The 16,312-nt window shown below is 55.8% G+C and overlaps 4 protein-coding genes across 4 annotated transcripts; 2 read left to right on the top strand and 2 right to left on the bottom strand.

Annotated features, from left to right (window-relative positions):
• Positions 1-473: 473 nt before the first annotated feature.
• MAM_06739 (protoheme IX farnesyltransferase) lies at positions 474-2,021 on the top strand (the record flags this gene model as incomplete). The annotated part of the gene is made up of 1 exon (XM_040825537.1): positions 474-2,021. One exon carries the CDS (start codon positions 474-476, stop codon positions 2,019-2,021), a length of 1,548 nt encoding a protein of 515 aa, XP_040676528.1.
• Positions 2,022-2,935: 914 nt separating this feature from the next.
• MAM_06738 (myb family transcription factor) lies at positions 2,936-4,000 on the bottom strand (the record flags this gene model as incomplete). The annotated part of the gene is made up of 1 exon (XM_040825536.1): positions 2,936-4,000. One exon carries the CDS (start codon positions 3,998-4,000, stop codon positions 2,936-2,938), a length of 1,065 nt encoding a protein of 354 aa, XP_040676527.1.
• Positions 4,001-7,824: 3,824 nt separating this feature from the next.
• MAM_06737 (Phosphate transporter) lies at positions 7,825-9,858 on the top strand (the record flags this gene model as incomplete). The annotated part of the gene is made up of 3 exons (XM_040825535.1): positions 7,825-7,930; positions 8,038-9,495; positions 9,575-9,858. 3 exons carry the CDS (start codon positions 7,825-7,827, stop codon positions 9,856-9,858), a joined length of 1,848 nt encoding a protein of 615 aa, XP_040676526.1.
• A 2,169-nt stretch (positions 9,859-12,027) lies between these two features.
• Positions 12,028-14,242, bottom strand: MAM_06736 (peroxisomal copper amine oxidase; the record flags this gene model as incomplete). Its single annotated transcript, XM_040825534.1, has 2 exons — positions 12,028-14,027; positions 14,113-14,242. The coding sequence occupies 2 exons, from the start codon at positions 14,240-14,242 to the stop codon at positions 12,028-12,030; spliced, it is 2,130 nt and encodes a 709-aa protein (XP_040676525.1).
• Between the last annotated feature and the right edge of the window lie 2,070 nt (positions 14,243-16,312).

The following is a 16,312-nucleotide window of genomic DNA, read 5'->3' as shown; positions in this document are numbered from 1 at the left end:
AGTACCTGTTCAAGTCGAGTACTTTGTTACCTCTCCTACTGTACCAAGTCGGGGACTTTGCCATCGGCATGGACCGAGGAGTGAGGTGGTGTTTGATGCAACACCTCCGGGTCAGCAACACTCGCTGCCATTTGGACCGGCTAAAACCTTGAATTCATGACGGAATCAAGAATTGCCAGCCTGATTCACCAACGAGGAGCCTGTCCAAGCAACCATCAATCTTCGGCACGGAATCACAAGCTGGCCGTCACATGACTCCACACGTGGCGCAACGGCCCATATGCGAGGCGAGGCCCAGGATCCCATCACGGCAAAAATGTTCAAATTGCTGCTCATCACTGTCATTGTAACTCCCGCCCCAAAAGCCCGCGACTTGGCCACCCAAGGCGGCATCCACGCAATTCCTCGCAGCGACGAGGTATAGTGGATTGGGCCTCCCGTGAGATGGCCATGCTCGCACAGAGCAGGCGACTATGCAGCCACCGCGAATCGTAAATCGCACATGCGAGGTTCGCAGCATCATTGCCCTGGGCCGTCGCCAACCCTCACGATGGCTTTCTTCATCAAGCGGCCTACGAGCTCCTCGGAGCAGTGTCAGACCCTCGCCAGGTCCCCTGACGGCCGCAGGCTTCTTTCTGTCGAATCGAACCTTTGACCGATCCAGGTGCCTCGACTCAATCGCCCCAGACCACTGGTTCCGGAAATCCTCGACCTCGACATGCACTTCGGCGCGCCTCGCCAGAACCCAACCCACGGGCACTTTCACAGCCAACATCCAAGACACACCTCAGTTGAGCTCGTGCATATCTCCGCATCGTCAAAGACGAGCCCGAAAGCAAGCGAGCGTGACGGCAAGCGCAGTCGAGTCCGCGGCGAATGGCGCCCTGCCAGCAAACGCATCCACCATACTCACAAACGTTGCCGCCGCGCAGCCAGCGCGTTCTCTCCGCCGAATCCTCTCCGTGTTCCTGTCGCTTTCGAAACCGCGGCTCACCGTTCTCGTTGTACTCACGGCCATGGCTCCGTATGCGCTATACCCCGTGCCCGAGATGCTCACGCCCACCATGACCGAAACGCCAAGCCTGAGCCCGTTGACACTCCTGTTCCTCACCACCGGCACGGCCCTCTGCTCAGCCAGTGCAAATGCTCTCAATATGCTCTACGAACCAGCCACCGACGCAAAAATGTCGCGAACAAGGAACAGGCCGCTTGTCCGAAAACTGGTGTCACCGCGCACTGCGGCGCTGTTTGCCATGCTCGCCGGTGCCGCTGGCGTTGGGGCCTTGTATTTTGGTGTCAATCCCACCGTTTCCTTCTTGGGTCTGTCCAACATCGTCCTATATGCGGGCATATACACACCACTAAAGGCCGTCACTGCATTCAACACCTGGGTCGGCGCGCTTGTAGGAGCCATTCCACCCCTGATGGGCTGGGCGGCGGCGGCCGGCGAAGCAGCCACCAACGACGGCTCATGGCGCGAGCTCCTCCTTGCCAGCGACGGTTCTTCGATAGGCGGCTGGCTCCTCGCCGGGCTCCTTTTCGCCTGGCAGTTCCCCCACTTCATGGCCCTCAGCTGGCCCATCCGCGAGGAATACAAGGCGGCCGGCCTCCGCATGCTCGCGTGGACCAACCCTGCGCGCAATTCGCGCGTCGCGCTCCGCTACAGCATCGCCTTCATCCCGCTGTGCCTGGGTCTCTGCGCTGCCGGCGTGACGGAGTGGTCGTTTTCGGCAACCAGTCTGCCCGTCAACGGCTGGCTCATCCACCAAGCCGTGCAGTTCTGGCGATTCGAGGGCCACAAGGGCAGCGCGCGGGGCCTCTTCTGGGCAAGCGTATGGCACCTGCCCGGCGTGATGATCCTGGCGCTCCTCCACAAAAGGGCCATGTGGAGCCGTGCGTGGAAAGGCGTCTTTGGCGACGACGGCGACGGCGAGTGGGAGGAGGACGAGCTGCAGGACATGGCGAGCATGACGGCGGCCAATGTCGCCGACAAGGCTGCCACCACCACGGGCACGAGGTGAATCGCCCCCCCCTCCCCTTGCTCTGTTACCATTCGCCCACACGCCAAAGGGCTTCTGAGAACCTCTCGTTTTTGTACTTTAGTCACAGCATACCCGGGACAGTCGGGGTGGATGCGTAGCGAAAGAACCAAAAAACAAGTGTAACAGCTCGAGATGGGATGTGTGAGGCAAGGCCGCGAGTCCTCGTACAACTAATTACTACTGCCGGGCATGAATGCACTTCTCAACAGGGCAGCGGTGACGAGTGAATCTTGGGCCCAGCACCAGACCACCACACACATGCGCGTGCCCGCCGCGCCGCGGCCGTGATGACAGTAATGCAATCAATATCTTTTCTCTCGGGCCTCTTCGTGGCGCGGAGATGCTGGAAACCAGGGAAAGCCGGAAATCTATCTAGTATACACCCGCCCACTCACCCACGCCTGACTTTGCGTCCCTCCCGCCCAGCGGACCAAGACAGACCAAGACCAAGACCAAGACCAAGACCAAGACGCTCGTGACATGGTGGACACGGCGCGCAAATGCCGCGCCACAAGTAATGAAATTGCGCCGGAGCACAGACCGACAGAGGAAACGTAGACGCTCGTCATTCATGACCCCCTTCTTCCACGTCTCTTTATCACAGCCAGACCGGCATAAGTCGAGACAAGTATCCGGAACGCCCCTTTTGTAGTTCTCGGCCGATGTTGCTGTTTGACGGTTGGGGAAATCGCAGATTCAAAGAAAAAGGAGAGTTAAAAGACGAATACGAGGAAAGAAGAAGAGGAAGGAGAAGAAGAAGAAGAAGAAAGGGAAGGAGAGGAGGAGGAGGAGGAGGAGTAAAAGGTGCGAGGGAATGGAAAAAAGCCTAGCGGCTCGCACAGCCGATGAACCCAGCATGGCGACGGGGCGAGACGAAATGAGAGAGGCACGCTCTACCGCGCGGCGGAGCGGTTGATCAGGCTGTCGATGCCCATTTCGGCGGCGTGGGCGAGCCGCTGCGTGTCCAGGTAGGGGCTGTTTCCTCGGGAGGCGTAGCGGTGGCTCATGCTGGCCGACGAGCTCACGCTGGACGAGTAGCCGTGGGGGGGCACCGCGTAGGAGGCGGTGTAGGCGCCGAGGCCGTACGAGGTCTGGTCGCCGGGGCCGGGGCCGGGGCCGGGGCCGCCGACGGGGCGGAGGTGCGGGTGGGCGGCCGCGTGGCCTCGGAGCTGGTAGCCGGGCGCGGAGCTCGAGGAGAAGGAGCGCGTCGCGGCGCCCATCGAGGAGCCCGTCTCAGGGCTGCTGTAGGATGCGTCTAGTTCATCAACGGGGGTCAGGCCGATGCCGGAAATGCCGCTGTCGTCGTCATACCCTGTCATGTGAGAGCCAGTCTCGAGGCGTTCGCGACGCGAGGCCTGCCGGGCGGCCGCTTGGAGGTTCTTGGGGGGGGGGGGGGGGAGAGAGGACGGCGTGGTCAGCGCGGGAGTCTCGGCAATGCGTGGTTGACGGGGATGGGTTCGACGGCGTGACGGACACGCTGTGTGTTTGCGTGTCGTGGGCCTTACCTTGGATTCGACCACGTTCCACTTCTCGCCGGTTCGAGCGGCCAGGCCGCTCCAAATGTCCTTTCGCATGGCCATGTACTCTTTCGCCAGCTGCTGGAACTTTCGCGTGTCCCAGTCATCCGCGCCCTTGCGCTCCATCAGACGCTCGTGGCGCTTGCGACAGGCATTGGCGCTCTTGGTTGGGAAGTATCCGTCTTTGATTTGCCCCCAGTTGAGCCCCTGCGCTCTGGCTTGGACGAGTTTGCTGTCATCAGCGGTGCTCCAAGCCCCCGACGACGCTCGATGCTGGGTTGGTGGAAGGGCACTTGCTTCTGCGGTGTAAGCGTCGTATGACTCTTGTTGAGCCGTCGACATTTGCAGCGAGGCCGAGTCCGGACCGTGCGGGATCGTGTAATAGCTGGGAGGTACTTGAAGCCGCTGCGTCTGCTGTGCGTACATGGGAGAGGTGGCCATGGCGGTCGAGAGTTGGTTCGCATAGTGGTGAGATCCGCTGGCACTGCGATGATGTTTAGGCATTATGTTGACTGTGTAAGGATTTCAATTTTGTCTGTTTCGGTATGGAGCGAGAACAAAAATTGGGAGGGGTGTCAGTCGCAACGTCCAGAGGGATTGCAACGATACGAAAGAGGCCAGCTCTGCGAATTATGACCAAAGGTCGACTCGACGTCGACACACTATCAATTAAGACAAGGCAGCGAGGGAGCCGTACGGTTGCACATGTGCTTCCCTGAGGCACGTCATGCAACTTCTCTATAAGAAATCCGAACCGTGAAAGAGAAATGATCCAAAACGGTCAAGGAGCGAGAGAGAAAGAGCCCAAAGAAGACCGGGTATCAAGCGAAAGAACCGGTCAATGTGGAGATGGACACCGACTCAAGCAATAGGATTATGAAAAGAAAGAAAAATAAGAATGACAGAAAGGGAAAAAAAAAAAAGTCAAGAACAACAAGAGAGCCGTGTAAAGGAGGCTGGTGGAAGTGAGGGAGAAACGAAGCAAATCTTCCTGGCCTCGGCGACGGGACATGAAGCAGCTTTAAGATCTTGTGACGACGATAAGCCTCATTCATGACCCTGCTTGGGAAAAGATGGAGGCCAATGCCACCACGAGCGGCTCTAGCGATGAAACAAAACCCGCAAGACGAATTTGGAAGTGAAACGACGTTCCCGTGTCTAAAGCGTCGACTTGCTCAGAAACGGGTCGATAATATTGGCTGAAAGGGAAATTCTTGACGCGGCCTGGCGGCTACGGAATGGAGGAGGTGGCGTTTACGACCCCAGGCCAAAAACTGTGGCCCTCAAATTGCCCGAGACACATTTGGAACACTGTGGTATGTCGTCACGGGCTACCAACGCCAACAGTGCGCAAGCAAGTACGGTGAATTATTCTCCCTGGGAGGTTGCGATGTAGTGGCGGCTATCAAGAGACATGGAAGACACCCAACATGGTATACCTCGTAGCCGGACGGTCGGTTTCTAGACGCAGATAGCCAAGATAGGGGGGTGGGGGGGGCTTTGTCGATTCCGGACAGCAACTGACCAAGGTTTCGCTAAAATAGAATCGCAAGTTGGGCGCCTGGAAATTGGAGGAGCGGCCATGGCATCACTTGCACGCCCCCTTTTTGGAAAGACTGCATATCTCGGTCCAGGTTCACAGCAGGCGCCTCGTCGCCGTAAGCAGCATGGATGGTAAAAGAAAAATGAGATGAAGAGAAAAGGTACAAGATAAAATGCTCATGCCATGGCTCTATATGGAAGGCGCTTAAAGGCCGGCGATGATGACGCGAGAGCACGGCTGTGAAGACCTCGGGAGGGAGACTCGGCGAATAGAAGCGGGGACGGACAGATGCGGTGGGGGCCAAGTTGGCGCCGGGTCCGTCTCTATGTAAAAGGCGCGCAGCCGACAAAAAGCGTAAATGTGTCCATTGTATGCCATGTCAAACTGCGGGATGTGGATATTGCAGAGTTGGAGCGTTGACGGAGAAATGGCAAGTGTTTGAAGGATGCGGACGCGGGATTGGCCGACAATTGCAAGCGCGCGTTTATCGTTACCCGCCGAGGACCCTGACGAAAGGACAGACTAGCGTCAGCTGGTGCGGCTGGCCAGCCCCACAGCTGTTACCTGTCGCGGCTGCCAGGGGGATGGGGGATGGAGGCTATATTTAGGGCAGTGGGCTCTCGATCGCCATGAACGAACACTAATACTGCACGACGAGGAACGGAATTCCAGGAAGAAAAAAAAAAAAAAAAGGAAAAAGAGCCCAAGGCATCGACATTTGGCAGCCTAGGGTCCGACTTGGCAGAGATAAATTGCCAACGTCATGGAATTCCGGTGTGGGTACGGAGTACCTGCTCATTTTGCAGCAACGAGGAAGGAGCATCAAACACCAGCGCATATTTGGAAGGAAGGTACACTCCATTTTCCAGTCACGAGGCGCCAGTCATTTCCGCCGCGCACTTAATCAACAGTCCACAAAACCCCCCAAGGAAGAATCGAAACTCTTCTTCTTCCTCTTCTTTTTTTTTTAGCATTGGCTCGCGACTAGCTCAACAGTTTCTCATAATCTTTGTTCGTGCCTGACTGTCTGCTGCAGCAGGACCTTGGGCCCTGAACGTGCACAACCAACCGTCTGGGTCGCACAAGGATTTTGCTAGAGTCGAAAGCACGTTTTCACACCCGTCGCCGTCTGAGGCTAGGAACCTCCTCCTTTGGCTTCTTGGTTCAGAGGAAATAAAAGTTGCCTCCTCCGGTCACTCTCCACTCTGTACATCCTTGAAATTAACGTCGGTTCTTAGTCTAGACCGAGCCGCATTTCCCCTTCGCCCGTCTTTCGGCCCATGGTCCGCTCCAGCTTCGCTTGACTTGGAACCAAGCCCAACAATGTCGTTGGACCCTCCACGCAGACTCGAGGTGGATCCCAGCGACACAACCACCACCCCACGTGCGCAACCGTGGATATAGGAATATCGGAGACGTGCTTGAGATCCCGACGCTGAGCTTCTGGCTCCTCTTCTTTTTCTTCGTTGGCCACCACGATAATCCTTTGCCAAAGGACGCGTTGATGAGTCCCGCACCAAGGATGTCGCTCTTGCCACTTGCCAGTAGTCCTTTGGCCTGGACTACTCGCTCAAAGCCCTGGGTCCGCTACAAACACAGTACCGTCACGGAGACATTTGGTTTCACTTTCTGCGATTGGCACAGACGCCGCATACGTACGAGGTGCCACCGTGTTGGGGACTGAGTAGGCGACCAATCTCGTAACGCACACAGTTCAGATCTGGAGCCACCATCAAGTGCTGAACATGCTGGAGCGGTCCTTTTGTACGATACGAGGACACCTAGACGCACATCTGCTCCCAGCCGAGCTTGGGCCTCGACCAGTCCTGGCGCAGTCATCAAATTTCGTTTTCTGTCAACGATGCGTGGGCCATGCTGTTCAACTATCATGGCCACTTGAACCGCCGGAAAGACATCACGCCAAAATTGCACCATCATCGGCCCCGACTCGCTTTTGGGCAGGTTCGCACGTGTCTAACCTGCACTTCCGTGTCTTGCAACCACGGGAAATGCCCCCCCCCCACTGTTCGGTCTCCTCCTCTGGTTAGCTCATCGCAAAGGGTGCGGTCTCAGCCAGGACTTGGAATCAATCTATTGGGCATATTGGACGCCGCATAGCCCCCATGGCCCGTGTGGCGTCTTAGGCCCCGTTCATTCGCCCTACCTGACAAGGTACATTTCTGCTCTCCAAGTTGGTTGGTTTCCATGGCCTTTCTATTGTCTCCCACGTGTGAGATTTGGAGATTCTGATAGGAAGTTGCTGCGATCCTTCCTGCTCAGAATCCAACCTGCATTCATTTTCAACCCCTGTCATTTTTCCTTGATGCCGCTTACGCGCCACACAACAACCTTAACAGCCGTGGCTGTCGTGCCTGAATGTTGGTCAAACCAAGTCGTGTTATTGTACTCGATTCGCATGAATATGCCTCGTGGTGTTATGATTTTGTACATGTCCAGGTCGCATGGCGCTTGGGCCAGGAAGCCGGGGACAAGCTGGGGAGGCATGCCCAAGCGTGGTCAGCCTGGCTGCCACCACCGACAACCCTGCAGTCGATTTTTCTCGTGGTCGCATGGCACAATAAAGAATAAAGTGCCAGCAAGACCCGGGCTGATACTCTGATTCAAGGAAGCCTGGGAGTCTGCGGAGAGCTGCCAACTTTGTCCAACCATCTAGGACGGTACGAGAGGATCTTGCGAGGAACTCTCCTGGCATCTCACCAAGATGACTCTCCATCAGTACGATTACATCTTTGCCATTGGCACCTTCTTTGCCCTGCTCGATGCCTTCAACAATGGCGCAACTGAGTTCAGAGCCAGGCGCACCTCCTGTTCCGAGACACGCTGCTCGCACCACTGTTTCTGTCTTTTACTGTCTTGGCCGTGGCCACTCATCCGTTGGGGTCCTTGCCAACTAACAATGTCCTCTTCTTGACAGATGATGTGGCCAACTCTTGGGCTACCAGCGTTTCCTCCAGATCCATCTCTTACAGACAGGCCATGATCTTCGGTACCATCTTCGAAATGCTTGGCGCTATTACCGTCGGTGCCCGTACTGCTGAAACCATTAAAAACGGCATTATTCCCAACTCTGCCTTCCAGAACAATGCCGGTGTGCAGATGCTTGCCTTTACTTGTGCCCTTGCCGCGGCTTCGTCTTGGGTGATGTGGTGCACCCGCCACTCTGCCCACGTCTCCTCCACCTACTCCTTGGTCTCCGCTGTTGCTGGCGTTGGTGTTGCTACTGTTGGCGCCTCCAAGGTTCAATGGGGTTGGCATGACGGGAAGGGTCTCGGCGCCATATTTGCTGGCCTAGGCATGGCCCCAGTCATCTCTGGTGGATTTGCAGCTACCATCTTCATGCTTGTCAAGTTGGTTGTCCACATGCGCAAGAACCCCGTTCCCTGGGCCGTCTACACGTCGCCTTTCTTCTTCCTTATTGCTTCCACTATCTGCACCCTATCTATTGTTTATAAGGGCTCACCTAATTTAGGGCTTGGCAAGAAGCCCAGTTGGTATATCGCCGCCGTGACGATGGGAACTGGTGGCGGCGTGGCTATTCTTGCGGCCATCTTTTTCGTCCCTTTTGTCCACTCCAAGGTCATCAAGAAGGACCATTCGATTCGGTGGTGGCACTTCATCTTTGGCCCTCTGCTCTTCAAGCGCCCTCCGCCCGACCATGCCGAGCGCGCCAATGTTCCGAATTATGCCGTTGTTCAACACGACAAGGACCTCGACGAGTCTGCCGCACACTCCCCCGAGTTGAGGGCCGAGGATGACTCTGCCAAGGAGCATGGCGTCATGTCTACTGCCTCCGAGGCCCCCAAGGGCAGCGAGAATAGCCTTGCCAACCTCGAGGGCACGCAAAAGTCTTACAAGGAGCTGGTTGCTGAGGGTGAAGCTCGATTCAACGCTCGGCTGATGAAGAAGCGCGGACCCCTTGGCTGGGCCATGCGGACCCTACGCGACAATCCCATGGGTGCTGGTCAGATGTACGAGCTGCACAACATCAAGATCCTTGCCAAGCGCATGCCTGCAATGGTTGTCTGTGGCTTCCTGTACGGCCTTCATTATGATATCCATGCCGCCCAGTCTGGTATTGAGGGCACGCCTGAAGGCGAGCGCATGAAGCGCGTCTATGCTTCTGCTGAAAAGTACTCTGATGAGGTTGAACATACTTATTCCTTTGTTCAGGTTCTCACCGCCTGCACTGCTTCCTTCGCCCACGGCGCCAACGACATTGGCAACTCTGTCGGTCCTTGGGCCGTCATTTACGGTGCCTGGAGGACGGGCAACGCCGCTCAGGCCAAGGCTCCCGTCGATGTCTGGCAGCTCGCTGTGCTCTCTGCCACTATTTCTCTTGGTCTTATAACCTACGGCTACAACATTATGAAAGGTGAGTAAAGTATCGCATCCACATGCGCCCCCTTTAAGAGCCAGCAACCGTCGATATTGATTTCTAACGCTTGGTACAGTCATGGGCAACAAAATCACGTACCACTCCCCCAGCCGTGGCAGCTCTATGGAAATGGGGGCTGCCATCACCGTCCTGGTCTTTTCTCAGTACTCTCTCCCCGTGTCTACGTCCATGTGCATCACTGGTGCTACTGTCGGCGTTGGGCTCTGCAACGGAACCATCAAGGCTGTCAACTTTCAGCGAGTGGGACTTCTCCTGTTCTCTTGGATCATGACCATTCCCATTGCTGGCACCATTGGAGGCGTTCTCATGGGCCTGTTCCTCAACGCCCCTAAATTCTAGTGCGGTGGTAGCAGTCAGACTTTTTGCACATTGTTTGTCGGGCGCGGGGAAAGATGCCCAGAGAATTAATTGGACTCTGAAGCTGCGTAGTCGCACAACTCATACCCGCCTATGAATGCGTGAATTGTTCCAAAGTGTGAGGATAGGTTGGATGCTCCAGATGTGCGACGAGATGGATGCAAGCAAGGCCGAAGGCACGACCCAATTCGATCCGCAGGTGCCAAGCGTGAAGCAGCTTACGAATACCTGGATTGCAATACCGGCAGCACACGAGTGCAGCTTCTTTTGATCTCGACGTGGTTGGTGGGCTGCTTGCTGAGGGCCGGAAGCTTATTCCAACAGCACGCCTGCACGTGCACAGAACAACAAGGCGAGATAAAATATTCACACTCGTCAACGGGCGTGGTGTCTCTTGCTCGCAGCTGGAGCCGACAAAGGAACGAACGAGCCACGGCACAAAGCACCCGCACGAGCTTCAAGAGGTGGCCACGGACACGCCTGCAATCAAAACAGGTGACACGAGGAGGAAATGCCGCGCCTATTCCAAGACGGCCTGGCGAAGCAGCATACCGAGCCGCGTCCACCTTGAAGCTCTGCTGCTCAAGCTCTGCTGCTCCCCTTCCGAAGATCGATCTCGGCCGGGTGGCAGTCCCGTGCCGTGGAGGTATATCACGCCTATCCGGGTCTAGCGACTCGTGAGAATGGAAGTGGCTGCTCTGTACTCGGTACAAGGGCCACTGACTTGCCGCCTGATTGGATCGCATATGATGCCTCGCATTGATCTGCTGATGGGCCTACAAAGCCGAAGCTAGTTGTCAAGACTCAAGGCATGGGACTGCCAGCCAAGTCGTGGCCCCCGAGATGGGCGGGATCCTGACCGCTGATGGACCGTCCAGGATGCACATGCCGAACTGAACCATGCATCAGCCCTACCTGTACAAGCTCTTGCGTGCGCCCAGTCGCAGGCTCGACATGAGACGGATACTCGCGCTGCTGCCAAGCCTCGGGCTCTGCGTGGCCTGCGGCGACAACGCCTGGCGATGCGTCGACCCGCGTCTGTGCTAAGATTGCGGCCGGGGTAGACACGACGGCGCCATCCGACGCGACTTGCCCTGGCTGGATCGAAGCTTTCCAGTCAGACGGTGCCGCTTTCAGTTTTCCCTCTGCGAGACGGGGAAAAGAGGAAGAGCAAGGCGGTACGGTTTCGCCAACACTAGTCTGAGTGTACGTCATGGATAGCCAGGAGAGAAACAAAGAAAAAATAAGTCTCGGACCAAAAAAAAACTGCTGGCCCGCGCTGGCATAGGAGTGTAAATACTACATCTTAATCCCTTGACGGCTCCTGCGTATCCTGTCCCAACTCAGCATGTCCCCTTGCGCCCGGGTCGTCATCCATCGGCTTGGTGATTGCCAGGGACGTTTGGCAATCCTGAGCTGATGCAACAGACCGTGGTTTCCGCCCGGTACACGGGACCCCTTTGCGGAATGGTAGGAACCGAGTCGTGCTCCCAGTATACTGTGCCGCCTACAACCTACAGAGTCAAGTACTCACGTAGGCAAGTGGGCAACATGATGACTTGGTTCAGTCCGTCCGCCTTTGCCGTCTAGTGGCGCCGTGGTCGTGAACCAGCCTGTGCGCGCACCCACAACCTCTCGACGTGTTCGGTACAATGAAGCATCGCTCGCTGCCCGTGGGCTCTCCTCAGCCTCCGTGTCGTTGTCTTATATGTGAATGCTACGGCCTCATGCCGCGAGCCTCCTTCACAAGTTGCATGGCGAATACGTCTTTGTCATGGCTGGTACCGCCGTGCAATCACAACAAGGCTTCAAGAGCAAAAGAGCCAGCACGGGCTAGTACCGAGCACTGCAGTCAAGTATACACCACTACACCGTGATACAGGTTGACGAGAACCCGGCACAACACGGAAAGCTCGGGGATCCGTGCTCATTCCAGGATGCCGGACATTCTCGACGCGCCTGTACAGCAGCATGGGTGTCGGGTCATCTTAATCTCACTCGTTCGACAGTTTCACAAAATGTTGCACAAGGGTGATTTGTAAGTGTTTCAGTTTCTCGGCTCTACACTAGAAAACTGTAAACAAAACTCAATGCCGCCAACACCATGTTTGCATGGATTTACGAGCCATGTGCCGGTCCCTTTGGTGTATTTCACAGCCGAGAAGAAAGATTTGACGTGGCCCCGCTGCAACAGTCACCCGGTTCGGAAAAGGCATTCCGGGAACAAGTGTCGTTCTTGATTTGTGACGGGGGCACCCACAAGGCAGGGTTCTTCTGGAAGAAATTGCTAGCACGGATCATGATGCCAACCGGCTCGGCGGGCATGATGGGGAAGTCCTCACAGCGGGGGAAGTGCGTGAGTCCAAACTGTATGTAGCACACGATGTCCGTGTTCTCAATCGGCTCATCCCGGTTCGACCAGTCGAGGACGCTCTGGTTGCAAGGGTGGTCCTCCTCGCCTGTGGACTGGCAAACGTAGTCTCCTGCAGGGAAGAGCTCGTAGTCCTTGTACGGCACAACCCAGAGACTCTTGCGTGCAAAGGCGGCGCGCTTGTAGACCACACTGCCGGGCTTGGCAAGCAGCGGAGGGCAGTTGTTGTTGACAATCTTGTAGCCAACGGGCTTCTTGCAAGACTCGTTGACCTTGTTAGGATTGATAATGTCCCAAGCACGCTGGGTTTCATGACAATAGTTGACGGCAGCTTCTTTGGCCCTTCTCAGCAACGTCTTTTTGCAGTAAAAGCCGTTGCCGTATGGGTTTTCAGGAGATCCGACTGGGGCGTCGGAGGGAACGGCATCGCTCTGGAGGATGGAGTTGTTGGTTCCGTCGATTTCGGGGTCGACGCGGAGAGAGAAAATGTGCTGATGATTGTGGGCGTTTACGCCGGGCGCGACTTCTGTGCCGTAGGGAGCAGCGGTCTCGGACGGGTGCATACAGTACGTGTTGAGCATGCCAGTAAGCTTCATCTCAAGCTTATACGTTCCATCAAGCGTAAAGGTGTGGTAGAAACCGTACTCGTAGTTGGCAGCGGTGATGATTTGTGAAATAATCAGCTTGCGGTCACGAGCCGAGATGACATTTCCGTCTCGAAAATCCGTATGTTTGTACAGCAGCCCGGAGTCTTCTTCATGTATGCACACCGCATTGGGAATAACCGCTGCCTGCCCCTTGGATGTAGAAACAACGCCGTCAAGGTAGTGGATGGCGCCCTTGCAGTCACACCCAAGCTTGAGAGAGTTCGTCATCAGACCAGTACCGTATTCTCCAACATCAAAGGCGTGCTTCTTGTGGTGAGGGGGATCTGGGTTACCATACGGAACAACCATCTCAACAACGCTGATGCGATTGAATAGAGTTCTCTCACGTTTCTCATAAGGATCGTGAATTCTAACATCAGATAAAACGATTCCCTCTCTATAGTTGAAGCCAATGTGCATCTTGTAGTTGGCCCAATGGATTTCGTTGCCTTTCATTTGGAAAGATACGCCTTCGGGCTGAGTAATCTCGATGGGCTTGAGCTTGCGTGGCTCGTAGCCGTCGCCAATAAACTCGGGGAGATAGTTGTGCTGCTCGAGTGGCACCTTTGTGCGTTCGCCGTTGACGCGGCGAACATCGACGCTCAAGACCTCTTCCGTCTCAGTATCCGCAATGACGGTGAAGTCTAGCGGGTGAGCGTACTGGTTGTCGTGCTCGGAGGCTCTGTAATAAGGAAGACCCTGCTGGAGACGACGCTCAAAGCCCCATCGGCGGTCAACACCAATGGCCCAGGCGTCAAGATAGACCTTGGACATGTCTGTGATGCCAATCTCCCGGCACGTCTCGATAACTCGGGGATCTGAGCGAGCAATGCGCTCCATGACATCAAGATCTTCGAGAGTCAGTGTCGGGGCCACATCATGCACAGGCTTCCAGTCCTCGACTTGTGACTTTATCAAGTTGACAACGACCTCGGCAACATTAGCAGTGCCTTGCTCGAGAACGATTGCAAAAGCGCGCCTCTCCGGGCGAGGGCCTGTTCTCGACCGAAACGCGGCATACTCATTCTTCTTAGGTTCTCGAAGAGTGATGCAGTTGAACTTGATCTGCTTGGGGCTGGCATAGTCGCGGATGATTTTTGCCGTTGTGGAGATTTCGTGCACCGAAAGCTGGTCTATTTTGTCCAGTAGACAGACATACACAGGTTAGCGCTGGGTCCCATTTTCGACTAGGACAAACCTTGGGCCTTTTCCGCATACCTAGAGGGTGGACTTGTGATCGAAGTCCGGTCGCGGCCGGTGGTGTTTTGTCGTTTTGCGATGGGAAGATGACATAACCTGGTATTGAGGTTGTATCTACCTCGGGCAATTGCAAAGCGGGTGCAGCCATGATGTGCTGGACTTCTGCAGGTGTTATTTATACGGCCCGTGTTGCGTTGTTCTCGAAGGTCTAGAGAAGGATGTGTTGGACGACCTGGATTCCGGCCACTGTTTAGCCTGATCGGTCAAAAAGGAAACATAATATATACCTAAGCAAAAGGTTTGGAAGCCAAGAGTGATAATGTAGCCGGCCCGCGGCCGCCGGCCATATCAGCCCATACGGGTGGCGGTAAGCGCCAACTCGCAACTCCTGGTGGGTTTCGGTCCCGGTGGGAACGATAAATTCTTGGCTGGCGCACTGAGATGCCCAGCCGAGGGCAGGAGAGGCAGCCTGAGTCGGTGTCCCCGTCTCCACTGCATGAAGGCGTCCGTACCCAAAGCACGACGCCAATATTTTGACTCATTGTTATATACTCCGTTTCTACCGAGTATTGGTTGGCAGACTTGTCGCATCTCGACTCGAGCCACATTCCCACGAGACGTGTCAGGAGGACGGCCAACGAATCGAGACATGTACGCGATCTTAATACTGGTCAAGCGATGTCTCCGTTCTGATTACTCTGTGCTTCTGAATAAGCGGGGTGCTCTCCGCTTCGGCTTGGCGCGTTCTTTGTTGTGACTTGGCAATATTGATTGACGCAAATGTCGAGAGAAATAGTAGCCAAGCACTGAGACAATTACCTTCGCGGCGGACTGAACGGCCAGAAGGCCAGGACTGGTTTCGATGTCACGGTCCCGAAACGACTTCTTTTCCACAGCGCCCGGGTTTCGGAAACGCATCGTGAAGCTCGGGGCGCCGATAAGCCAGCGATGACCACGAGTTGCAACCGACCCACAAACCATGACACACGGAGCCCGAGACCATACGTCTTCCGTGCATTTCGGACGTCCGCGGGCGGCCGGGCTAGTTAATCAAGTCATGTGGACTGGCTCTGTAGGGACAAGGGGGATGACAGTTGGGAGACCAATGAAGTTGTGGCTGGATGACGTTGCCTGTTGTGCCCTGACAGATCTTGATGAGTCTCGGTCTGGGGTTATGCATGCAAGACCTGGGGAACAATGCGTGGATGCTCTGGTTGGACCATCTGTCGTTACTGAAACTGGCAAACCATCTACGTAGATTAGCTTCCAAGTTCAGTGAGTTCAGTGCTCAAACGGGTTCCCCCAGGATCCTCTTCGGCTAGCACCAGCGGACTTGCCCGGTGTTGCATCAGGACTGGATATGACCATAGCGTGACTGATCCGCACGACTGCAGAATGTTGTTGCATGGGGAAAGAGCTGAGACAAGGTTACTATTTAGTGCTGTCTGCTGTTGGTGCACACCGACGAGCCGATAAGAGACCAGACAGACCGTAGATAAACCGCGTCATGGCCCCTGGCATGTTTATCTTTGGGGGCTGTTTGATACAACGAGGGTCAGAATATGGTGCCGATAATAGATAGCAGCGATGAAATGGACCTGTCTCTATCAGCTACTAGCCTGATTGCGTTCGCCACCCGGGCACGGCCAGAGAGATGGCCAGGAGACTCCATGTAGGGAGCCAGAAGGGGGTGGAGGAGCTTATTTGAAGAGCGGTTCGATGCGACACTTGCAAGTTGAAGCAAGCCGCTCCGCTCCGCACATTGTTTGTTGCTTGCGGATCGGAGCACGGTGGTCGTGAGGAGGCTCGTTGTAACTTGTCACGATCTTTGCAACTCGGCATTGCGCCTGGCCGGACGTCGAAAATTTCGAGGTGCAGATTCGGCGGCGTGCCCAAGTTTTGCAGTCTGTGTTTCTCCATTTCATGGTTCAGTGTTCCCTTGCCGCTTACTCGTCTCCTCCTTCCCGCCAAGGGCTTGTCCGCACGGCGAACGCACCTGCACCTTCCGTTTGAAATTTCGCTCGCCAATTTGACAAGGCATCTGCGGCATCTGCGCCGTCGGATGAAGCTCGCACCTTCCAGATTTCCCATCCCATGGGGCCTACACTGTCGCCAACTGCCTGACGACCTACCGTCGGTCGGCACCTCGCCTTCGTGGCTCTCGCTCACCTCCTCGCTCAACAATCGCCGTCGTCGTGTTCGCCGAACTTTGGCCTTC

This window comes from Metarhizium album (genome assembly GCF_000804445.1).
Source record: "Metarhizium album ARSEF 1941 chromosome Unknown scaffold_23, whole genome shotgun sequence".
NCBI lineage: Eukaryota > Fungi > Ascomycota > Sordariomycetes > Hypocreales > Clavicipitaceae > Metarhizium > Metarhizium album.
The sequence above is the reverse complement of the archived record's forward strand: the minus strand, read 5'-3'. Positions and strand labels throughout refer to the sequence as shown.